This window comes from Anas platyrhynchos, chromosome 10 (assembly GCF_047663525.1).
Source record: "Anas platyrhynchos isolate ZD024472 breed Pekin duck chromosome 10, IASCAAS_PekinDuck_T2T, whole genome shotgun sequence".
Taxonomy (NCBI): domain Eukaryota; kingdom Metazoa; phylum Chordata; class Aves; order Anseriformes; family Anatidae; genus Anas; species Anas platyrhynchos.
The window spans coordinates 13750601-13777141 of NC_092596.1; the positions used below are offsets into that span (position 1 = coordinate 13750601).

General features: G+C 46.1%; 1 protein-coding gene across 3 annotated transcripts in view; it reads right to left on the reverse strand.

Annotated features, from left to right (window-relative positions):
• The window catches only part of LOC101802647 (gamma-aminobutyric acid receptor subunit beta-4), a 73311-nt gene that overhangs the window by 25613 nt on the left and 21157 nt on the right, over positions 1–26541 (reverse strand). For all 3 annotated transcript variants that reach the window (XM_027465158.2, XM_027465157.3, XM_027465159.3), the window contains 2 exons: positions 23636–23703; positions 6046–6266 (listed from right to left, as the gene is read on the reverse strand). In XM_027465158.2, the coding sequence (XP_027320959.1) occupies positions 6046–6266; positions 23636–23703 (289 nt within the window). The remainder of the gene's footprint in view (positions 1–6045; positions 6267–23635; positions 23704–26541) is intronic.

Sequence of the window (26541 nt, forward strand, 5' to 3'; positions counted from 1 at the left end):
AGCTCAATTTGTAGCAATGAGGAGAAAGCACACAAGCAGCTTGAGTTTCACAGGACATGTGCAGACTCCCCTCAAGGGATAAGTTAGACTTGTACTGGGATTCTGATAACCGAGAGTAGAAGGAGAGGCAAAATTGCTCTTTTGCTGAATGTGGGAAAAAATGAAATCGAATTTTTACTCTGTACATTCTCAGAGTCAGTCATAAAAATCATGCTGGCAAATGTCACCTTCTGCCTGGCAGTAAGCACAAACTTTGAAGGGCCTGGAGGGATTTATAAACCCATGGTGGATTTTGCCATTCTTTTAACACAGTCTGATCTTTGCAGACTCCTGGAGGTCATGTTAGAACCAAGAGCAAGGCAAGGATATGGAATATTTTCCCCTTGTGTCTGCTGGCCTAAAACCGACTCCCTAAGTCCTGGCACAATCCTGCTAAGGTCACTCTGTTTCCAAAAGCATCTGTGCTTGCATAGGCATCCTTTGCTAAACAGCAGTATGCTCTGCACTCAAATTAGACGGGGAGAAAAAAAGCTCTTATAAACTAGTACTCAAGGTACCAGTAATCGAAATCAACCTGTTTTCCACCCTGGGAGAGGAAAAAGCACATGTTTTCAGGGGATAGGAATTGAAGTGTAGACGCAGGCTCTTCTGTGCCCGACTAGTGCTTCCAGCTAAGTCCCTCATTCTGGCCCTAGAAGGCCAAAACGCACATGGGGATTTGTCAGGTTCCCAACTGAACTCTCATTTCCCCTCACCCACTGAACAAACCTTTCTCCCACACCCAGATCTCTGCACTGGAGCTGAGTGGCGTGAGCAGTGCAAGGCTGCAGCACTAGCTTTGGAGCCCAGCTGGGTGGACACGAGCCCGGCTGCTTACACCCAGGCTGCCAAAGGAAAGATTTCTGTTGCCTTTGCCTAACCTGCGGAGGGAGCAGGCAGAGCTGCTAGAGGCAGGGTAGAGACTGAATCATCTCGCACATTTCCAGAGAAACCTCTCTTGGGGAGGGAGGGGGAAGCAAAGAGAAAAACTGCAGATTTCTTCTCTTCTGGCCTGCAAGATGGAAGGAGAAAATTGCTGCTCAGGGGTCTCAGCGTAGAGAATACTGCTCAGTTATAACCTGCCAGGTCCCTACTCCATAAAAATCAGAGAACACCCATAAGGAGAGCAAGGACATGGCTGCAAACAGCAGGCTCCGAGCGAGACAGGAGAGAGAGAACCCTTTATACCAACTGGAGAACCAATAATCCCAGGCCTGAATTTGGGGAATGTAATTCAGACATAGCTAGGTCCTGGTCAAGAAACAGGCTGGAAATGGGTGCTATAAAGATGAGCTCCAGCAGAGCCCAAACCATGTTGAGCAGGGAGGGCAGCCCCAGAGGCACGACGCAGCAACCTGCAGGTGGGTGAGCGGGTGGGAGGGATGCTGGACATGCCTCAGCTCACCTGGGTCTCTGCCCTGCATAAGGTGAGCTACAAGTGGTGCTCGGGCTGCTGCCTGGCCCAGGAGTGGGTCAGTTTGCTGTAGTGCAAAGGCTGACACCCCCCAGGAGCAGCTACACTGCAGGGAGCAGCTGGCTGTTGGGAACTTAACCCTGTGAAAAGCAGAAACCATGTGCTGCCAAAGCAAATACATCCAGCTTCACTCGGGTTTAAACTGCAAGTGTTGAGATGTCTGATCTATAACAGCTCTCTCCGCCTTGCTTCAAGCCCTGAACAGGCATTTACACTGATGGGGAAAGCAGGGGTCTGGGTTCCCCATGGGCTCAGTGCCCTGCTGTGCCTTGGCTCCTTTGCATCTACACAAACTGCCTCGTCTCCAAACCACACCTCACTGCGGTGACTATCATGGGCAGGAATTAAAAAAAAAAAAAAAAAAGAAAGCAAAACACACGCACACCCCCACCGCTACACCACCTTCGCAGGAGGAGATCCCTCATTCTCCCTGCACAGGATTTAGTCTCCGTCATCAAATTCCTCTGCAGTTTTTCAGTTGCTCAGCTCACATCGCCTGGGCTCCTTGCCAGCCAGGCGCTGCATCTCACTCGCTGTCCACTCAGCTCCGCGCCTGCTGCCCCGTGCCCCAGCCCTCCGCTCCCCCGTGAGCGCAGGGATGCTGAGCTCCTCGAGGCACCTGTTCTGCTGGAATTCAGTTTGGTCCTTAATTGGAACGAAATCAAATAGCTTTGAGATTTCCCCGAAGGGTGTTTTTAAGCCGGTTTCAAATGCGATTTCAAATTACCATATGAGGATTTCAGCATTGTTACAGCTCTTTCTATTTTTAGGTCTCTGGAAACATAGGAAAATACTGACGACATCAACATTTGATGAGTGTTAACTTGCTTCACTACCAAATGGAAACTGCATAGTCTAGAAAAGGAAATACAGATATCAGACCATAATGTATAGCTTATATGTGTGCTAATGTAAAGCTTATTGAATATTATGGCAGAGGTAGGCTACACAGTCTCTGGGGGTTCAGAGAAAGGCTTCGATGTTTCTCCCTATAACTCTCAAATTCCAGCAGTGGTAGTGCAAGCGGCATGAAATAGAGAGGGAATTATTGACATAAGTGAAAAATTCCCTGCATAAAATTAGGAGTGAAACATCAACACTTTGAAACATTTTTTTTTTCTTAAATGAAAAAATTCTCCCTAATTTTTTTTTGTTTAAAATTTGATGAAACCAATGCAATTTCTGACAAAAAGCCATTAGGAGGAAAAATACATTAAATCCAGCTGGTTCTACACAGTTCTTCCTCACTATCTTATCCACCTCCCTCCCCTACACCAACAGTTGACTGCTTTTCATCTTTGTGGGCAGCTCCTTTAAGCCTCCCTTCCTGTTGCAGCCTTTCCTTGTTTCTTTAGCACATTCCTTGCTGTGTGCTCCAGGAGACCACCTCTCCCATACTTTGCAGGTACCTTTAATCCCTTCAAGGTATCTGGGGGTCAGAGGAGTGTGGACACAACCGCACCTCACCACCTTCCACATCCTAAAACCCCGCTGGCTCTGCTGGGTTTGCATCCTCCCACAGCAGACCACACATCCTCAGCTGCTTGGAGTATCCCCGGGGCTGGATCTGGGCTCCAGACCCCGGGATTTGGGCCATCTGCTAGCTTGGAAGGGACGGAGCTGGGAAACACCAGCGCTGGTCCCGCAGCCCAGCGTCGCCTCCCCATCGCAGCCCGTGGCTGTTTATGCATTCCTTTTGTCGGAGATCTGGCAACCGGCTTTTAATCCCAGCCCAGTGTGAATTAATTTTGGAGTAAGCTTTTGTATCGAACGCTTTTCCTAAGATGTAGCTGTATTACATCTGCTGCACTCCCTTCATCCACTAATTCGTTAATTCTATCAAAAACAAGCATATGCTTTTCTGACACGCAACTTCCACAATGGAGCAGAACGGCAGAATAAAGAGCTTCATTTACTCGTGGAAACAAGTTATCTGAAGCTTGATCTTGTCTTCACTGAAGTCAAACGAAATACCCATTGACTCCATGTGAGCTAACTCGGACCTTGTGGTCTGATCCGGGGTTTGAGCCTGATCCTGCCTGAACACTCGCTGAAAGCTGGGGCCTGCCAGGGTGTCATCCTCCCCGGTCTCTGACATCAGAGGCTGCTGGAAAGAAAAATGACTGTTGTGCCACAAATAGCACGATTGAGTCACTTTGCTACAGGATCAGCTCAAAGGAGGGGGAAGCGACTGGTGAGAAGGTAGCAGGAGAAGGAACAGAGCTGTGGCATCTTGCCTGAGGAAAAACAAATAAGCAGGTAAACAAAGGAAAAAAAAAAAAACCTCAAAATGCCTCCTTTGGCCTTCTTCTATCAAGGCAACTCCATTTTAAAGATCCTTCCAAAAATGCAAGAGAAGACAAGGCTTCATAATGCAGGAGAAGGACCTGCACTTTCTTTCCTGTTTGCAGAGCAAGCATGGGTATATTTGTACCAAGATGAAGGGAGCACAGGTGAATATCCAGACCATTTTCTTACCTACTTGCACCTGCTGTGCATATGTCTATGTATTTTTGAATACGACCACAATTATTTGCACCTGCAAAACTGCACCTAGCACTTTGCTGTCAGCAAAATCACAGGTGCAGGAGTCAGTCCAGACAGCAAGCCTTAAGGAAAGCACTGCCCATACCACTATGGGTAAATCTAGAGGGACTTCAAGCATTCAGGGCACCTGGCTTGTTCCCTAGTGCCCCAGTGCTTTCAGGGCAGTGAAAGCCAGCCACCCTGGCTGGAGGCACAGCCTGGGAAGAGCAGTTGCAATTGCTCACTGCTTTGTTTTTGCAGTTGCCTTTTTCTCCAGGGGCAAGAGAGCAGCTTCCAGGAAAACCAGCCAAAAGTTAAAACAACACAGGCGGCTCTTACTATGGCCCTGGAAATAACAGGGGCAAACAGCTGTCATTTTCTTTCTTTTGGCCTGGATGCAATTTTCCTCATCTCACCCAGGCCCTGTCTGGGAGGGAGCCGAGCTCCCCCACCCGCACTGCAGGGCCCCACAGGAGGGCAAGGGCAGGGACGGTGCAGGAGGTGCTCAGACAGCAGCCTGGCCCTGCAAACCCTCCGTGGACTTCCACTGCTTGGCAGCTGGATCCACACTGCTCATTGTCGGAGCTGACTAAATGGCAGCTGATAAAAATACACGAGTATTTCTGCGCCACGCGCTGCGCAGGTACACGCTAAGGGTGCCCACCAGCCTGGGGGAGGCAGCTCCGTGCTCAGGTGGGCTGGCTCAGCAGCCTGAGCCTCACGGCACTCTGTGCCCCCTCCTTCACGACAGGCTGGAGCATACCCCTGCCTGTCCCTTAGCACAAGCATTCACTGCTTCTTACAGCTCCCCAGAGCTCTGCCATAGGGAAACACTGGGCACAGCCACCTTGCTGTCCTAGCAGGATGATGTCCTGTGCAGCCTCCTACTTTGGTGTGCCTACATCCAGCCCCACCCTCCCCCAAACAGCCCTGCTACTTAAAAAGGAAGAAATCATCATAGAAAGTCAGTCCTTGCCACAAAACACGAAGCAGCAGAGGAGCTGATACTGTAAATGGGAATGGTGGGTGTACCCTCTTTGAAAGAGAAAGGTCTTTCCTCCCCCTTTGCTGCACTGGGACGTAAGCCCAGAGCTGCTATCACAATCATTTGTGAATGTGGAGGCAGGTCTGAAAGCCAGCTGTGAATTTTGGTAGTCAAAAAGGAGGAAAAAAACAACAACAACAAAAACAAAGAAAACACACTAGGAAAACAGCTCAAAGCAGACAAATACAGGATTGGGGAAATCATTGCTCAGATTTTACCTACAACATCCAAAAGAGCACACTTATCTACAGCTGTAAACTTCCCTTTTAGCCCCCTTCTTCCTCCCGCTTGATGTTCCTACCTGCCCTGGTACCTCTACAGGTCCAAATAACACAGCAAGGCCAAACTCTGTCACCTCCCCTACACACAAACACACTTTCAAAAAGCCTTTGTACTTGCCAGTAAATTTACTCCAGACACCATAAAAAGCCTCCTCGCTGAGGACCATTCCCCTACTAGATACCAACTTTCAAAGCTCAGTTATCAAAATTGCTCTGGTAAAGAGACTTTTTTTTCCTTTAAATGGTAAAAAAACGTCTACGATCTCATACTCAAAAATAACTAAAGTGATTTTACTCAAGTGCTACAGGTATTCAGCATTAGATACCAGAGTAATGAAGTCTCATCTCCATAGGCCAAACTTGCAGAAAATTATAAGGAACTGAAAATGAGTGTTTCAAATGGAAGTGTTATGCAACACGAATGACAGTGACCTGAAACACACAGAACCAACTATTCCCATCTCCAATATTTGTCTACAGCACTACAGGGAACTTCAGAGACCTGAAGGAAACAACCACGTCTAGCTTGGAGAAAGAGCAGGTGCTTAAACCTGCACAACACTTCAGAATCTGTGTAGTCACAGTGTGCATGAAGAAAATACCAGAACCTCTTTCAAAATTGAGGAAATTTTGAGGCACCTTTCATAGCCACAACCAACAAGGATTCCCCTCCAACTTACCTCAGGCCATATAGGACAGTCCCATCAGGATGGAGCCGGATCATGCGATTCTTCACGGTCACTCCATGCAGAAAGGACTTCTTGTCATTCAGGAAATAGGTGTCAGGCAGCCACAACTGGTCAGCCACCCGGTTGTCCAGGGTTAGGTTGAGAGGAAGGTCATTGTATGCCAGGCGTTTGTCCCGCCAGCTCTGCTGGAAGTACATGGTGATGGTGTAGTCCTAGGAGAGAAACATGCTAGTGTCACAGCCTGGCCTCAGGGCAGAGACATAAAGCAGTCCAGTCCCTCCTGCCACTGCTGAGACCTTTGGTGGGTCTCCACATTTGTTGGCACCCAAATGCTTGCATCTGCACCTCCACCAGCTGGAGGGACTATGATTTGTTCTGCAAAAGTGGAAACAATACGCTTGGTAAAGTCCACTTTCATTCTGAGCAGAAATTCAGGACATTCCCAAAGGCACATGGAAAATCTCACCTCTAGGCCAAGGATTCAGAGTCAACCCCGGCCAACCATGACAAACTATTAGCACTTGCCCTGGCGTATGAGCTAAGTTGGGAGTTCAGTGCAATTCTCAGAGAGGGACATATGTGGAGGAAATCTGTCACCAGTAGAGCATGATCCACTGGGTAAAGGGCAGTTCCTTCACCATCCCCAGCGACCAAAATGCCATACATGTCTCCTCTTCCTTTCCTGTTCCACAGCACAAAGCTGAAGCTTAAAAGTTCTGCTGAGTCAACACTTTTCCAAAGGGCAGGGAGAGCTGCTTTGTAGCCTACAGCTGCAGCTTTGCAGAAAGAATTCTAGATGCTACACAGTAACTGCACATCCTGGGGAGACCCAGAGGCCCCAAATCAGCTTTTCCACAAAGCCACAGACTGTGTTGTAGCACTGTGCTAAAAGTACAATCGTTTCCTCTCAGATAAATGAGTAGTACAGGAAGGGGTCTTGTACACATCAATGAAAAAATCTTCTCACAACAGGTCTTAAATAGGCTAGGAGCCAAGATTTTTTTTTGGGTAAGACAGCTAACAAGATGTAGATTAGGAAGTGGGCAGGGTAAGCAGCGCTCACAAGTCTTGCTGATAGCAGCCTTACAGAAGCCAGTAACTTTTCACAAGTCCTTAAATAAAAAGCTTTCTGCAAATGCATGCAAATGAACTGCTGGGGCCAGAGACACATTGTTTCTTCCTAAGCAGATACTTAAAGTGCCAAAGGAATCCTCCTGACCATGCATGAGGGGCATTTCTGCTCTGCATTGCCAGCTCTGTGCCAGGGGCTGGCAAGGACCATGCTCATGCACTAACATCTGGGCTGAGCAGAGAGGCATCCTGCCTGCCCGTCTTCTCCCACTGACTTTACTCAAAGCCAGGTTTGAGTTAGCACCTCTGAAAACAAGCTCAAATAATCCCACAGTATGGGTATGCCAGCTTTCGGGTATCTAACTATGATTCAGAAATCCAGACCCACATGCGTATCTGAAAGGTCATGGAGCGAATCTGTGGTGTAGTCTGGATACAAAAGCTATATCTGTCACCTTCTGTATTATATTGAAAAGAGCAAAAACAGTGACAGGTTTCTGGCCAAGAAATTGTGTTACTTTGCTTTTTAAAGGATTGCTAAGCTCTTGCTTCAGAAGCACAGTCCATCTCTCAGGGACACCAACATTCTCACTTTGGTCAAGACCCTGCTAAGGAAAATATTCTCTCTGGTTACCCCTCCCAGTGACTTTGGACCTGCATTGCAGTATGAGCAGAGCACCTGAGTTTCTGGAGCCTCTAACCCCACTTGGTACCCAGCTCTCCTCTGTGGGACAGGCAGCCAGCGATGCACCATTTCCATTCTATTTATTTACAAGACTTCCATGCTGCCTTGCAAGGCACGCCTCATGGCCCAGCTGCATGCAGGGCTGTGCTCAGCACTGCAGCTCCCATTCAGCCCCTCACAAAGCTGAGATAGCACCTGAGCCTGCTAGAAATCTGCTCAGCGTGACCATCCCCATGGGACACCCCTTCACATGCCTCCACTCACCCTGTTCTGCCCAGCAGCAGAGAGCTGTGAGCCCCAGCTTCCCCTCCCTGCACCTCCTCCATCTCAGGTTTTGCAGAGGCTTTGCTCCCTCTCTCCTCCTCGCTGCATGATGCATCCACAAAGCAGAGGTGAGAGCAACATGTGGAGCAGCAGGCACTCACACTCCAGAGCTGCTTCCCCATGAGGAGAGAGGACAGCTCTCTCAGAGGCTAGGAAAAGCCCCAGAGAACAACGGGGAGCTTACCTGGGGGCCTCACATGCTAAAGTAACAGTGCATCCTACCAGCTACTGAGGACAGGGCTGTTGGCATACATCTCTAGGCAAGAGGAAGAGACTGATAACTACAGTATTTTCTGAAACCCAGCAGAGACCCCAAAACAAAAAAGATGCAAGAGGACTCAACAATAATCAGCTGAAATGTTGGCACAAGAGAGGTGTGGATGGAGGAAGACGTTTCCTGTAGAACCCCAAAGACAATAAACGCAGTGATACATCAGCGTACAGGGCACACATTATGCCCAAAGTGATACTCTTACAAGTGTGCTTGTGCTCGTTTTGGAGACAGTGGTACTGTGTCGGACCAAAAGTCATCACACATTAGTGTCCTGTCTCCAGCACCAGTCAAGAGAACAGAAGGGAAAAAATATAAGAAAAAATGGGGTCTTTGTATTGCGATACTTTATTCTGCAGCTGTTTCAGGCTTAATGATCTCCTTAGCCAGAGCTGATACATTCTTAATTGGAGATGCTCGGTTTCTCTTCTGAGAGTTTATCTCATCTCAGAATATCTCAGCCTTTGGTACCTGCAGCCTTGTGGTAGGTAGTAAATTCTACAGTTTAGCTCTCCACTGTATTTACATCACTTAAAAATAGGTACAGACCAGACTTATTCTTATCTGATTCCCTGTAGTGGCTGTATTAAGTCAGTAAGTAATCATAACCCTGTGCTACTTAAGCTTACAGAGTCTCACACTTTTCGATAGTTGAGGGTTACTGAGCAGTATACAAATAAGTAAATATTCAAAAATAGTATGAAGGTTCTGACAGAAGTGGGAGGCAGCAAAGGGGAAATAATTTTTGCACAGGTTAAAAACAAAACAGCTGTACAATGAGAGTATCTGACTTTCAGCAGCGGGTTGCTATATAAGAACAGATTGAGGGCAAGGTAATGGAAAAAACTTTCCACAGAGCCTATGGAAAAAGCATGAGGTCAGGTACTTAGCAGTACTGTGAAAGGTGTAGGCATAATGTGGAAAACACAGTCCTCCGAGTCGTAAAAGGGGAGGGACTAGCAGGAAAGGAGAACCACCCAAGGATGCAGATGCTCCTGCTGCATGGCAGGAGCTCCAGCTTCCAACAGAAAGTCACCTAAAGCATCCCTCCTGAGCAGGCTGCTTCATGAACCCTCAGCACAGCTGCTGGGAGATGTGGGTCACTGGCAGGTTAGGGCAGATTGGTTTTCTGTCCTGTGACCTCTACAGCCCCCAGTACTAAATATTACCAGAAGCAGAAGTCTGCATCCTTGTTACAGGCTACAGTGGACTCAGAGATCTAGAAATGGTGTGAAATACTATGTGAGAAAGGACCAAATCTTTGCTCAGAACACAGTATTTCCAGCAATATGAATGTCTCCTGTGCCTAGTCCATCTTTGTGTACGACAAACAGCTGGTACCTTTCTGGGGGGAGTTTTAAAAGTGAAGGTGACTACTGCAGGCTGCTAGCATTCCACACCAAGCACTCGTAAGGTACCTTAGGCAATGAGGGGGATAAAGGAGGCTTTACAGCTTACCTCTGGCACTAGCCATGCCGCTTCACTTTGTCCCCCATTTCCCCTCCACCCCTGACTTTGATAAATCACCTCCTTTTGGAGAAGTGACCAAATAAAAGTCCTACCCCATATAAGAAAATGACATATGGTCTCCTTGTCCAAGATCATAAAAGAACATTAGGAAAGCCAAGATGCTCCAGAAAGAGGGAGAAAAATGAAACATCTGACTTAGTAAAAACCAAGCTGCCACTGCCAGAGACTAATGAACAGTTTGTTGGCTTCGACTTCTTTGATGATTAAACACCAGCTCCTGTTCCCGTCATTCTTGGGAGAGAAATTAAAGGACAAAGCAGTCCTCGAGTATGTTTCATTTTAAGGAGGTGTTAGGGGAAATAAGAATTATTTTTAAGGGGAGCCTTAAACAATGTGCCTGCAATCAGTTGCAAGGAATCAGAGCTGTGTAAAACGTACAGGACAATACGGGAAGGACAGAGCAAGATGTCCACAGTCCTTACTTAGCAAGCTTGTTTTAGAAAGCTACTTTGCCCTCCTAATGGATTGTCCATTTCCACGTAGATAAGACAAATCAATGGGTTCTAGACCTTAACAAGCACCAGTTAATCTGACAAACACACGATAGCAATCTTTCCAGCTCCAAGACAGCACAAAGTCTGCTTTAGATCCTCACCTTTGCCTAGGGCAGGAGGCAGCAGCTCTTGTACTTACTGTGCTTTTCATAGGGAGAGTATTCTGCCAACATTCTGCTTTTATTCTGCTTTTAATTTATCTCCTGGTGCAAGCCAGTGCCTGATTTACAAGTCTGAAGTTCTGCTTGACAACTGTTATACATAAAGCGACAACTATTTTAGATACTGACCTTCTCCTTATGCTTCAGCTTAGCAGGTGAGAAAACCAGAATCTCCTTCCACATCCCTTAATTTCAAATACCCAATTGTCCACCTGACCTGGGGAGCAGGAAAACCACCTTGCACCCACAACCTGTCCACAATGCAAGGGGACAGAAATATGATACGCTGTGCCCTCCTGCACAGCAGGTCTTTGTGCTCTTGAACTCATTTTCTTTAGGACCTCAGAAGAACTTTGCATGGAGATGTTTCTCCTCACTGATCTGATCTACTTTTGTAGTAATTTGCATGTGTTTAATTGCTGAATGCATGTCCAGAAACTGGGACATATCAGCTGTATCCTCCACAACTAGGGGTGTGAAAGTGAAGTGTTATCTTGTTGCCCTATTTCTCTCCTGCCATGCCCCATCTCTGCAGCACCTGGACTGGTGCTGGTCCCACAGATGTCAGACAGGACATACCTAGCTGGGTCCTTTGCCTAAAGGGGGTTGGCCTACCCATGACAAGGCTTTCAGACTTCACAGCCTGTGTACCAAAGCCCCATCTGAGCACAGAATAGCACTGTATGTTGTCTGTTTAACAGCCCCATTCGAGCTGGATGCAGAGGTTGAAAGGAGAAAGTCAGAAGACTACAGCATAGCACCTGCTGGGAGAACAACAACCAAAAAAAAAAAAAAAAAAACTAAAAACAAACAGCAACCTCATTCAGTTGTTCAGGCAGCAACCCCAAAGTCACCACCTGCAGCATGCCATCTTCCTTGGGCAAGACCTTAAAATCATTGCCAGGCAGTTTCTATTCTTAAGCCCCAGAATCTCTGAGCTATTTCATATTATTTCGGCTGGTCTGGTCTCTGTGCTCAGTTCCACATGAGCTAGTGGCTGGGCAAAACTCAGAGCCTGTTCTACTCCCAAAAGCAGGATGGTTTGGCCTCCCCATTTCCGAGTCACCAGCCAGCTTTCACTCCAAACCTCATCATAAATTGAGAAGTTGTCCTCTTTCACAGTGAGGAGTCACCGAACGAGAGGTGGTCAGATTCATGCTTGGTGCCTATGCCTTCCCACGCCAAGCCAGCGCAGAAGGGCGTGCTTTGTCCAGATGGCTAACTAATGCCAGAGAAGCAAGGTCACACCTTCAAAGTTCAGTATCTGATGCATGAGTTTGACTAATTTTCAGGCAGAAAATCAAAAGGATATTGCTTGCACAACCAAAATTACATTGATAGATGGTCTGGAAGCTGGTAAGGACTCCTTGTAGTACATGGGGGAGCTAAAAGCAGGTAAGATGCTCACTTAAACCAGAAGGGAGCTCAGACAAGTCCCTACCTGAGCAATTCCTTGCAGGGAAGAGGCACATTAGAGAGGTAACTAGCTTAGGATACTGTAGGGAGGGCAGCAAGCTGCTGTTTGTCTGCACTATTGTGATATGCTACATATTTACCTTCAGCACACCCACAAACCATGGAATTGTGCTGGTGCCTGTACCCCATCCCTTCTTCCATCTCCCACCCAGCTTTCCCCAGCCCATCTTTTTGTGCTTATCAGGCACTACCCTTTCTGCCTTACAGCATCTGTTTCCAGTGCCCCGCTGCATACACATATGGGCGTATCTAATATACAGCCATTAAAGCTCAAAAATATGTTTTTAATAATCATTTGTATTTAATTAAACATGCAACAACTAGCCTATTAAGCTAAATTAAATTTGAGTGAGATGTTTAAGCAGTGACTAGTGAAGATATCAGTTTCTAAAGCCCTCAAAAGGCTGGGGGAAGAAAACTGGATTATGCCAAGTGAAAAGTGACTCTGGAAGACCAGTGATGCTCCCTAAACCCTTTCAAAGGCCTCTGCACATACCTTCAGAGAATTTTGTAGTGACTTTCTTACATCTTGCCTGCTGAGAAACGCTCACTTCAAGTGGTCAACACTTTATAGGCTTCTATCAGCGGCAACATGGTAACAGAAAAATGTGATTTCACTAGAATATTCCCAGAACTATTTTTTTTTTTTAAATGAAACATTCTTTTCACCATCTTGCCAATGGTTTTACTGGACACCAATCTAATCACACGCTACTCCAGACAGGAGAGGTCCTGCAGCCCTTCACATAGACACTGATTGCCAGAGACTGTATGAAGTGAGGCTAGAGGAATGGGAAGGAGAAAAGGAGACTTCAAAATCCTTTAAGGGGCTTAGAAACCCACTGGTATTAGGTACTCTAAAATAACACCCCTGTGCATCTGTTCCAACTCAATGTTAATTTGGCACAGAGTAGCTTGATCAACAGGTTAGAAAATGGTGTTAGTTTCCTTTAAAAAGCCCAAGCATTTGATCTTGTAAAGGATGACCAGGAGTAAGCAGGTAAGATGGTGTGGAAATGGTACAGGAAATAGAGAGCCCCAGTAGTCCTGGGTTAGTCTGCTTTTGGCTGAGCCAGGGTAAAGCCAAGGGAAGCAGAGTGCCACCAGCAGCACTACACACATTTTGGCCTATGCCATCATTATGCCACTTTATTTGTTCAGGTCTTGGCTGGGGGAGAATGAACCTGATGGACAGGTGCAGTGCAGCTGACAATAGCATTCAAAATACAGCTGTATGAAACACTCCCAATCCTGCTGAATAAGTCAAGTTTATTACAGGACGCAGGAGTTAAAGAACAGATTTCAGCAGGCTGTGGAGGTCCACAAGCAAGCAGACTTTGACTTCACGGCCAACTGGATGGCGGAGAACAAGCTGCAGTCCTTGTCCATGCTGAGTGAGTGCTCTCTGCAGTACCAGGACCAACAGTCCTGGAGCCAAGGAGCTCTATTTGCAGAGCTGGCTGAAAGTTATTGGCAGGGAGCCCATGTGAGCTCGGTAAATAAAGTATCCAGATAATAAAAATACCCGAAGGCACTGTTTAATTTTTCTGAGGGTTCTGATACAGCCAGCAATATTGAGAGGGAACAAATCTTGCAGACAGGAATGGGAGCACAGAGCAAAGCCAGCCTTCCAGAAGAGAGGAAGACAAGACACCTCGTAGGTCTGATGGTTCACAGCCTCTACAGCTACATACCTGACACTCATTTACAGAGGGGAACAGCTGAAGAGGGTCAGTGCTTAGGAACCAGATTGGGCTCCAGGAAAACCAGGATCAGACTGCAGATGATGTGTTACAAACCCTCAAGTCTGCTTAAACCTCAGTTGAAAACTCTTGATGGATAAAAGGGTCAGTACTTTGTGTATCCATGACCTAGGAATGCAAAGGTTTTATCAGGGAGATAAAAGCCATGAGTTGCCTTCCCCTGCACTCACACTGAGGTTAAAGGAGATCTTCTGGTGGTAGGTTGCTGCAGTGAGAGGGAGATGAAGTCCAACCTGCAAGATGTGAACATGCTTTGGGTTTGCTTCCCTCTTCACTAGAGCCTCATGTGAAGCACCCTACAAAGAAGGGGTGAGGGATGCATCACAGAACCATAGAATCATAGAACAGCTTAGGTTGGAAGGGACATGAAAGCCTACTCAGCTCCAAATCCCTGCCACCCACTGAATCAAGTTGCCTAGGGCCTCGTCCAACCTTGAATAAAAGTGTATACTCCAGCCCGGTCACCTATTGCACCCTGGCAGCCAGCTGCACATGCCCTGCATGCAGTGATGTAGAAGGGAACAGGGACTGGAGGATCCTTTTACTTCTTCCTCTGCCCTTTTTCTGTCTGGAGCTGTCCTGAGTCTGCTAGTGCCAGGCCAGCAGGGACTGCCCACATTTCATCCCACGTGCGTGCGCTGACTCCTTCCCCAAAACGATCCCTTTCATTTGACTAGAGGGCCTTTCTGGGTCTCCAAACAGCTCAGCAGATCCTCTCCCTTTCACCATCCTTTTTCCTTGAATGTTCATTTTTCTCTGTAGCCTAGCAACTCAGCACAGACTCAGAATATTAACAGCTCCTGTCCCCACACACGATCTTCTCCAGAGGCCTGAAAATTGTGATAGCAGAAAGGCAGATAGGGGTAGGAGCAAGCAGGAGAGATGGAGGGAGCAAGCAGGGAGCCTCTACCAGCATTCAGAAACAGCAAAGCTATTCAGCTGCCGTATCTGCCACCTTCACTCAACATGTACATAGCATAGAGCTATATATAGCCCCATTTATTTACATATTCAAATAGCAACACGACACGCACGCACTTGTATTCCAATCTAGGTTCTATATTGAGGTGCTGGCACTCTTGCGCACGTACACTATTGCTGCACGCTTTAAATGTATATTTGACAAGATGTCAGCAGGTCAGATCCTCAAGGTCTAATTCGGTTTTCAATCAAACCAGACAAAGCTCTCACTTGGGGGAAGATACTTTAGCATTCTGCAGTAATCCTCTCCAATGCTGCAGCACTGCTATTGAAACAGGTGGCCATTTGGAACACTGCTCTCAAATACATGCAGCTTTTAAATATATATATAAATATATATATAAAGGCTGTGGGAGTTCCGCCTGTGTAAAAACCTGAATAAAAACCTAAGCAGGAGAAAAAGTCATTTTTATCCTGGACAAAGTTTTCTGCAGTAACAATTCTAACTACTACAAGAATGCTGGAGTGCAAACCGAAGAGGTTCATTCCACCACCATACACTGACATGTTCAGATCTAAAGATAACTTGGCTGATACAGGAACAGATGGAGCACTGCAATACATAGCACTGTTCAGCTGAAAGCGTGCTGCAAGCCATATAGCCATGGATTCTCATCCTCTCCAATATGACTTCTTTCCTGCTGTGGGGTGGAGTCATCTACGACATGCAGAGTGAACTTAAGTCTCTTCAGTGAAAGCACAGAAATATTCTCACTGAGGAAATCACCTAGCGAGCCAGGCATTTGAACTCTCTCAGTACTGGAAGCAGGGTTGACTCAGCCCTCCTGAGGCTCAAACTTGTGATACTGGGGCACTTGCAGAGCTGCTCCTTAGGGAAAACAACATCATGGAAAGATGTGCAGGGGGGATGCTTACTTAAATAAGCACATAAATGCTTATTCTCAATAAGCATTGCCACCATGTTTTAATAGTGCTGAAAAACCCTGGGTTTAGGCTAGAAATCAGCCAGTCCATCCAACAGCTTGCCCATAGCCAAGGATTTCCAGTTATGCAGATAAAAGGCTTCCTGCAAACCCTCCCATTAAGCTATCCTGTGAATGCTACAGGATTTCTAGGAGGAAATCAGCATGGTAGAATAGAAAGCCTCAGGGGGAAAGAGTCATACTCCAGTCCAGCAGTTCCTAGTCTGTCTTTAGCTGAGAGCTTGTTTCAGCAAGGTTTCCACAGCTCATTATCGGCTGATCTATGTCCATATCAAAACAGTACAATCCAACCAACAAAAATATTTCATTCAAGGACATCATTAAGAACCAAGACATCAGCACCCTTCAGCACAAACATAGGGGACTCCTCTGCAGGAGAAGCTCTAAAGCTGTCCCCTGTCACACAGAGCCACCTCCCCGCAGGACTGCTGCTTTACCTGACTGCCCTCTGCTACACACCAAATCTGATACCTCCATCTCAGAAGAAACTGCTGGCTCTTTGTGAAGATGCTGGCTTTCTGCTGGCCACTGTATTTGAAGAGACTGTGTGGTGATCTTTGGGTTGTTACTTAGCAACTTAACTCTAAGATGTAGTGAATTTACTGGGCTGCCTCTGCAGTTAACCAGCATCAAGACCAAGGACACAGGGAGAATTTTGTCACTGGAATAGGATAATCTCCAAAATATTATGGAAGGCGCAAGATTTTTCCCTTCTACAAGTTGCCAGAAATGCAGTAAATATTGACATGAGTCACACTGACCTATTTTCTAGTTTAAGCCAGGCCAATCTCTTCATAACCAATTTTGGGATCTATAAATGTGGAGTACTTTGGACTCATTCACAGTAGTTTGCTTTTTTCTCAGTTGTTTTGTACAAGAACCCCACCCTCTTGTGGAAGGACTATCCCTGTCTTTGGGGCAGAAAGGAGACCACTGATTGTTTGAATTTCAGTACTTGTTCCCACATCCCATCACAGAGTACAGCTGCCCTGAGGTCTGGTACTTTGCTTGTCCTCATGTACTATGTTAGTACAAGGGATCTTTTCAGCACAATCAGGGGGATATCTGTTAAAATATAATGTGGTATGAACAGATATACACATCTTGGCTTTTTAGACTGTATTAGTGCTGAGTCCCAAGCCTTGTGTCCAGAACTGCCACCATTTGATTTTCCAAGCAGCCACCCAGTGCATTACAGAGCTGCACTTGAGGACTTGAAGCGACAATAGCCTCATGACCTAAGTAGCACTGAAGCCATGATTGGCAGCAGAAGGCACAGACCATTGCCAGCTCTGAAGAAACCTATCTCAGCCACATGCTTGCAATATCTTAACTCACAGCACACACAAGCCCCCAGCATATGAAGAAAAACAACACTATCCACCCATACCAGCACAAAATCTAGGGATCTCACTGTAAATCAGAGCTGTACCATTCTCATTATGCCACAGTACGAGCGCCTGGCCCTTCTTCAGCACCAAGGCACCACTGCATCCTCTGCTATGTGCAGTACCTCAGGAGCCTACAGCAATCCTACAGCCCCTGCAGTACCATGACAGCACACCACCCATTAAGCTCAGCACTAAGAGTGTCTCAACTTTCAAATATCTTGGCAGTCTTCGATATTCAGCAACCTTACATACAGTGTATACACACACACACACTTCAGACTGTAGCGTCATGGGCCTGGAGACACCTGAGGCTACAGAGAAACAGTTACAAGCATGACAGGACACTCATTGCTGTATTTCATAACATATAACTGCAGAAGCCTCTAACTGTAGGGTGTAAATGCTTTAACCTTTGTTTTAAGACCTTTTGATGTCCAGAAACATAGAACAGACTGACTAGAAAATATCTGTATGTAATTTTTCCATTGAAAAAAATATGCCAATTTTAGTTAAGTAAAAACTATCAATATATTTGAAGAGAACACATGGTAGCATAAATGTTGGTAGCAGAAATCTCTCCTTAAAAAAATAAATAAATCTTGTTTTTAAAAACTCAAGACATCCATATCAATGGAAAATCCTTTTCAGAAACATATTGCAAAGGTGTTTCCTGCCTGCTATTGCAGACACAGAGGGTCTACCTGAAATGGATCAAAGGCCAAGAGCTGTGTCCATGAGTAAGTAGCTTAAGAAACCACTGTGTAGTGCAAAGACTCTCATACTGTGTCTGTCCATTCACACTGACTTCTTTCACCAGCTATGCCTACCAGACAGCAGACAATAAGTTATTAGTGTGCATTGGTTATAGTGAAGTGAGATTCAGCTAGGCAGTGCATATTCATACTCCAGGGAAAACAGAACAGCAATGCCTTATCAGGACAGATTCCTTTACAAAGGCTATTTCAAACATTGCTGATGGAGGGATAATTTGACATAGTGAAGAGTAGTGCCCAAGTGATGATGGCATAACCAGTTGTACCATGATCTTTCCTGGTCAAGAACATCTTTACACACCCAATCCACCTTGTCCTGTGTTAAAAGGCAATTTAAAACACCCAGTGCTCAGCCTTCAGACTTCTTGGGCATAGTTTACATCTCTCCTGAGCAGGGATAACTTATTTTCTTAACATGACAACTGTGTTTTCAAACAAGCTTTGGGAAGTTGGTAAATAGCAGACATGCTTCCTTCTGTAAGCCCCCAAGTGACCAAGTACAGCACACCAGCATGAGCACAGTCACTCCCACAAGACAGCAACGTGGCAAGAGGTGATGATACAGGAATAGGAGGTAATGAAGCAAAACATCAAGGTGCACTTTGCCAAGTATTCTGCACCAAACACTAACCCATCTGTACTGCAGGCTGTCCCCCAGCAAAAGGTATCACCCATCCTGCAGGTATCGTTCATTTAGCATGTTGTATATTGCAGCAGACATTTCTATTTGGAAGCCTTGTTTCTTACACTAGCCCTCTACAATAATTCTCTTGTAACTTTTCAACTTGTCACCAGGTTTATAAAACTTTAAAGCTAGTGCTATAACAAACTGAAACAATGTTATTGCAGATGTAGGAGAGCATCTTGGGATGAATAAATTATAGGAGCCACAAAGAAATCACGACGACAAAGGCTGCGTGCTCCAAGCTGTTTATGGCGTGCAGAAACGCAGGGGGGAGCAGGTTTAGGACTGCACAGATCATAGGGCAGGAAAATTGAAGCGTTATGAAGGGTAACCATCTCTTATTTTAAATGCATAAAAAACTTCTGGTTGTTTTCTTTATTGAAATAGTTCATTATAGCTTGAAGGGAGTCTGAACGGTCTGATCCTGGAAAAATATGTCCGCAAAGATTAGAGAGACAAGGCTGCGGCTGGAAGCACCAACCTCTACACCCACCGTGCAGCCAGTGCAGTCCACCCTGAACAGGCCAGTCCTCAGCTGTCCATTGAAGGGGCATACAGGGGAAGACTTCCAGCTCCTTCTGAAGCAGTTGGGAGTAGATACCATCAGAGCTGGATCCAGCAAAGCAGGTTGCTTGACCCAGAGCACCAAGCTGCTGGTGAGTTCAGACAGCATTAAGGCCACATACCACAAGGACCAAAATTTACATATTTCTCCAGCTGCAGAGTGACTTGAGCTCCAGACTGACAGCACTTCTCATTCTCCTGGTTCAGAAGTACTGCTAGACTCCTCAGTAACTGGACACCATAGTAAGAGGTCTGAACATAGTACTGAGCACCAATATATGTGACCAAGCATCTGTAAATAGCTGCACATTGTTGCACACTTACAACAACTCAACCACCTGTAGCAAAATGGCATTTGCCAGATAAATTATCCAGCCTATTTCCTTAAATGAGAACTGGGAGATACCATTTTTCCTTGCTTAGCATATCATCTAAGCTACAGAACATCACTGTGACGATATTTCTCCTTTCAGTCTGCCTTTAAATCCTCAGCTTGCAAATTTGTACAGGATCTGAAAAGTCTCCAGCTAGGCCTTTCATCTTTGTGGAGCAGCACTTCCCAGAGGGTCTGCCAGTCAAACGTGCCCTCCCCAATACCTGTTCGGCCTGGCCCCTGGCATTCTTTCCCAGGCATTTCAATTGATGTCACTGATCTTGGCTCAGCAAATAATCCTGCTAATCACTGACAAGAACAGAGGCTGCAGCTCAGCATTGCTTAGCAGGGCTAAGAGGAGTACACAGCAATAAAACATTACTTGAGCAAGTGAGCTTGGAAATATGGCTGACCACACAGGCAGCAGCTGCAGCGAACAAGGGGTCTTTTTATTAAATAAAAGCAGTAACTCTGGTTCCTCATCATTGGGAGATCATTACAGTACACCTAGGAACCTCCTTTAACCTGACACGTCTCCACTTGCACTATACCATGGCATGGCACTGGGGCATGGCCCTCAAGGCGGTGGAGAGGCATTGCCTTTGTAACAGCAAGGCACCAGGACACACTGAGCTTGTACAGACAATTGCAATGCATTCCGTGTATCAGTGTCTGGGAACCTCCAGTATAAAGACATAGCTGCGTTGCCTTAGCAGAGAGCCCTGTAGCCTCCGGGACTGAAATGTCACCACATCATTTTGGCAGTACAGTTCCCATGGGAGTGGAGGCAAAGAGTGCTGCTTAGATCACGGATGGAGCTGTATTCCTCCACAGCACCGTGTCCAGCTGGACTCCCATGGAAAACAACTTTTTGAATCATGCAGTGGCAAGTCCCTGGCAGCACTTGTTCCCCACCATCACGCAGCCAGTAGGTGCCAGGAAGCCCAGCGATGGGAGAGGTGGGGGCTCTCCTCAGCCTGCCCAGCCCCAGGGCCATTGTTCCAGAAAGGATGTCTGAGGATTAATTAATTATCCTACAAGGGGCAGTAAGTAATAACACTCCTTGTGGAACAATAGAAGCTATTTGGTTGCCGTGACAACCCAGCTCCACTTGTGTGCCTTTAATTTATTCATTGCACAGTCCCTTCCCCAATCACACACAATGCCAAAAAATGTCTTGTTTTTCTTGCCCGTAACCATGTCCAGAGCAGGGGTAAGACAGCCCTTTCCCCAGGGCATCTGTCACACAAAAGAACAATGCACATAAATCTCTGCAGCCTGGAAACTTGCATCACACAAGAACTCTTCCACTCCCTGTTTGTTCTTTAAGATGATTCTGATTTTTTAACCCCTTTTGAAGATGTCTCACCATGATACCCATAGATCTTGACCTTGAGTAGCCTCCCAAACTTACACATGAAGGATGGCTGGGAGATTGTGCTTGTCAACTTGTACAGAAGGCCAGGAGAGATGAGAAAAGCATAGAAGTGATGTGCCTTAGCAGCATCAACAGGAACATGGCATAAACTCAGAGTACCTAGAGCCCAGCCTGATTATAATGCAGCCATGACTACCAAAAAAAGTGTCCATCAACAGTGCTGCCTGAACCCTGTAATACCCAGAACAGCATGTCATTGAAGGGCCATGTTGGGAAATGTTCTCCTCTGCATACCGCAATGATGTGGATTTCTCCCCAGCTCCAAACACCCTCTTGCCCCAGGAATTTGGGGTAGAGGAAAACAAGGTGTTCACCAGAAAGGGGAGAACATGGCTTTCATGAGGAAAGGGTTGAAAGCATTGCTAAGAGAATGGCTACTAGCCCAGGACACAGCATGCCTGACAACAGGTGTATGGCAAAGAGCTTGAGCAGCCTTTATTAGCCCACACATATCTTCACTTGGAGCTTCATTCTGAACCTGCCTCTGCAGCACCTAGCTCTCTTCTCAGGTCTGTAGCGAAAGATAAGGGCAATTATAGCAGGCAAATAGTCTCCAGTAAGGTCTGTGCAAGCTAGGGTCTTAGACCATGCTCCCAGACCCCAAATTGTTCAGCCTGACTCTAGCAAGAAGGGTGACAGCTCGTTCACCACACAGGAAAATTCAGATCCAATTTGAGACCGCGGGAGGAGGTGACTTAGAGATGAGCTCTGTCCTGACAGGCAAGATAGATGGAATCGGGTTAAGCCATCTGTCTCCTCTAAGCTGAGCCTAACCTCAAGCACAGCTAAACAATGCAATGGGGTCATAGGTCCATACCCAAATTTCTGTATGTTAACGCTGAAGTGTAACATGCCATATAGATGATGGTAAAGGTTAGGTGAATGGAGAGTCTGCAATTTGCTGCATGTTCCATAGTTTAGAATAAGAAGAAACAGCAAATATTTGGTAGTGATTTAACCCATAGATCACCACTGCTCATCTTTATTTTCCCAGTAAGGCCCAGAAGTTTGTTTGATCTCCACTTTCCAAGCCTCTTCTGTATAAGAAAATATAAAAGAAACTGTTTTATATGAGAACCTGAAGACTCGTGGTCATCCCTTCAGCTTGAAATGTATCAACAGATACATTCAGGAGTTTTGAGCAGTTTGGAAAACAAATTGACAAGTCAGATGACTGTCTCATCTCCCCTCCTCCCCCAGTGCGACAGCAAAATAGCTGGTGGGACAGAGAAACAGGTCAGGAGAGTACAGAATCAGATAAATAGGACAGGAGCACTGGGAGACCAAGGTTTTAATTGGCTCAATGAGCAAGAGCTGTAAACTGGCCTAGGATTCTCCTACATGGGTCTGGAACTGAGGAACAGGACAGCTGCTCCCGATGGTCCCTGTCAGCTTTCCTCCCTTACCCAGCCTCCTGGAAAGCAAAGCAACTTGGTAGAAAAGCCTCTGAGCACAGGAGAGAGGAAGGCAGTGCTAGGTGACAGATCAGTGCAATGCATGTCCTCTGCTGGGTGCTGAGGGCTTCTGAGAGATAGCATAAACCCAGATGTGGATCCCATCCATAACCAAAATCCTTAGCAATGTTTTGGGGTAAAATCTGTTATCTGAGCAGAGGACATTTTTTGTCAGTGGTATGAAAAGCTCCAGCCTATCAATGACACCCCAAACAAGCAGATCACAATTAGACTCCTTCCTTTCCAGTACAGATCTGGAAAAGGCCATCTTACCACCAGAAAGGATACAAAGCCACTGCCTGCTTTTCAACTCAGGAGTCACAGGCTGACTGTAAAACCACTACCGCCTTTGTGTCACTGGAAAAATATAAGAACCTACTTTAAGGAATAAGCATTAATATTTTGGAGAGATCCGTGCAACTAGCACAGAAAGATAAGGGATGAGAATCTGCCCTGCATAAGATACAACTAGCTCCAGAGAGGCCAGCTGAGACTCTCCATCCACAACACCAGACACTAGCTCACAGGAGCATCTCTGGTGGAGACATTCACTAACCCTACTAGAATTTATTTCACCTTTGGAAGCAAACTACAGTCTTTCAATCACATCACAAATACTGCCAGCAAAGGTAGGAGTGTACTAGAGAGGTCCATCATGCCAACCTTGTCTTGCAAAACTTTAGCTTTTTTTTTTTGAGCCTGGAGCTGGGCTGTGGTGCCAATTGACAGGCAGTCCCAGTGACAAAGGCCAATCAATGGACAGAAAGAGGAAGGCTCAGACTAAAACCAGTATGCTGAGAAATTTGGAAAACTCATTTAGAACAGCCTGGTGATGTTTAACTTCTCATCCCACTGCACATGGAGAAACCATGCTTGAATTCCATATGTTTTAGTGAGGAAGATCTGTCTTAAATCAGAGCTCCCATCATCCCTCAGAATCCTGTGTCCAAATCAGAAGAAAAAACACTTATTCAATACCAGACAAGTGCCACTCTTCCTCCAAAAGCTTCCCAGCCGCAGGGAAGACCTGCAGAAGGAGTTTATGGAAACAGGGGATAACTATTCTTTTTAGAAGGGCATCCTAAGATCTCAGGTGACTCCAAGGAGCCATTGTCTTGGGTGTGCCTCTCAACCAGAGAGAGGAAGAATAGTTTATTAGGCTTTATTTATTTTTTATTTTTTTTAAATTCCTCCCAGACTCACCATGTTGACTTCAGAGATCTGGTCAATGCTGGAGATATGGATGCTCATTCCCACTGTGACAGGGTTACCTGAAACACAAATGGACTGGATTAGAATCATATTCAAGCTCTCCTCTCGTCTGCTATTACAGCATCGACTAGAAATGCTGCGATATGATTTGAAGCAGCCTCACATTCCCCAAGTCTCAAGAATTTCAAAGTCACATGTGCTCAAATGACGAAAGAGGAATAGATTTCTCTAACTCCCAGCTTTATAGACTCACCCCTAGGGGTAGCGCACACTAAGCTTGATTCTTTAATTCCTGGAAGTTAATTACCCCCTAGTTATACAATTATCTCTGGTTATTCCAAATAACGCCTTCAGAGACATCAGAAAGCTCCCAGAGGACTTGCATAAGGTGTTGCTGATTGACCATACAAAGAACACAGCAATCAAGCCCATGTAACACGTGGGCAGGAAAGATACTCCAAATCACTCCTCCATCACCCTGCCAGCTCTGCAGCACACCGTTTGAAATGCCCAAGTGAGTTTTAATACCCAAGATACCAGACAAGTACAGGAACCAGACCCATGAAGTGAGAAAGCAGCATTTGCACGGTGGATTTTCAGAGCAGAGCTGGGATTAGAGAACAAATTCCCCATTTCACCGTTGGTATCAGGACATCCCACCCCACATCCTGTTGCCCACAGCCACTGGACTCTTATAGATATCTGTATACAACTTCTCTGGGAAATGCAGATATTCCCTTACCCAGCGACCAAGCTACTCTCACACTGCAGTAAATGCCACTGACTGCAGCATGCAAGATGAGCTTGAAGAGATACCACCCAAGGTTTGTCACAGCCAAACCTATTGCCCTCTTGTCCAAATGCAGCTCCCACAGACAGGCAACAGGACAGCCCCTTTAGCGGGATTTAAGTTGTGTAAAACTATTTGCAAAGATACTCAGCAACTACTAAAAACAGCAAAAGACCTCCTGCAGCTTGAGATGGGGTTTCTGAATGCCACCCATCTCTAGTTATCCCCACAGTTCCAAAACCAAAGCACAAACAATCCCACCACAAAACAAGTCCCCTCTTCCCACACGTGCCAGGGGGAAAATGATTCCTTGCAATGCAGAAGTAGAGAGAGAATGGCAAACAACGATGCCACTCAAGGTATTAACTCTTCCATGGACTCATTAGTAGATCTAAGTGCTGAAATATTTGCAGATAATCATGAAATGGCTTAGAAAGTAATTAGGAGATTGGGGGAGAGGGGAGAACCACACAACTGGAAATGAAGTGATTTTTTAATTATGTGTTACCAGAAGTAGGGAAGTAGTGTCATTAGGGCTGCCTTGTGATTGGGTGCACTGTTAACCGAGACCCTCTGCTGCAAATTAAGCAGCATTATCCTTTAATGGAATATGAACAACACTGAAAACATCAGAATCAACAACTGTAATTAGGCCCTGCTATGTAAATCCCCTTAAAGAGGCAGTGCTCTTCTCCAGCACTTCTGGCTCATTGTCAGTGGTACCAGAGAGGGGTGCTCAGGAAACTTTGCAGAGCCTTCAGAAATCCCCATGCAGGGCAGGTTCCTGGCCATCTATTTGCTGTATTCCTCTGCTCATCTGTGACCAGGAAACTAGGTGGGAAAGTAACCACAAGACACCCCAGGAGAGCCGATCATCTTACATCTTCCTTTGTGCCAGAAGCTGACAGTGGCACCACTGAAGCTCTTCAGGAAGTCTCACTTCTGGTAGTTTGTCTTCTTTTCTGAAGCCAGGGCCCTGTTGTGATGGAAGCCATTGCAGGAGGAAGAAGTCACCACTACCCTGAGGACCTTAAAGACTAATTGGCTACAGGAGAGAAGGGCCACATCAGGACTGCCACAGAGCTGAAGAAAAGCTCACTCCTGAGCCCTTCTGCCATGCAGCATTTCCTCCAAGAGCTGCCCTACCACCTGCTTTATTTCCAGTTTGTCAACACTGACTTGTGGTACTGTGGTTAGGTGTCCCTTCCTTGGTGCAAAAAATTAGTGTCTCTTCCCCCTGCTGTGCAAGAAACCCACTGAACAACTGGACTGGGTGGCAATAACAGGGGAGCCTTGACAGTGGTGATATACAAATATTTGTCAAATTCAGAGTCTATCCAATCTAATCTATCTGTCTAGACATTTGTGCTGTGTTCATCACCATGGTATCTGAGCGCCTGAGGTCATGCAGTGACTCAGTGTCAGAGCTGTGGATAAGATCCAGACCTCCCAGCTCCAAGACAAGTGCTGGAGCAGAGATCGGCCGCACAGCTCCCCATCAGTCTGGGCTCACCTGCACCCAGCTCCCCCACACTGTCAACAATATTCTCAATGGCCCCTCTGGACACTGCCAACACCTCTGTGCCCCATCTATCACAGCACATGGGAAGCTCTATCACCTGCCTGCAGCCCCTCAAGCATGGATCCGTCAACCTGCAGGCACAAGCACAAGATTGTCATTTAGCACTCAAGATAAAGGTATGCAAAAGTCCTGCCTTTACTGGATTTGCTCTTAGCTTGATTGCAGGAAAGTCATTTCACCTTCTCCATCCCTGTCATGAAGACCAACTTGCAGTCTGTCTCCTCAGAAGAGGGATGCATGCGCATGTACGTACACAGCCAGCAGAAACAAGCTTGCCCTACCTCTTTCCGCAGACCATAGAAAAACTAGACCAACTGGTGCCCAACATTCAGGCTGTAAGTAGTACACAAAATAAACAAAGGACATCAATTCTGCCAATGTTAATAGCTTCAGGCAAGAGGGATACAAAAACTAGGGTATTTAAAATACAGGATAACGTCATCTGTGACTTTGTCCAAAAGGCAGAGCTCTGCATTTGTGGATCTGAAAAGATGCAAAAGAAATCCTGACATTAAAGATCCATGT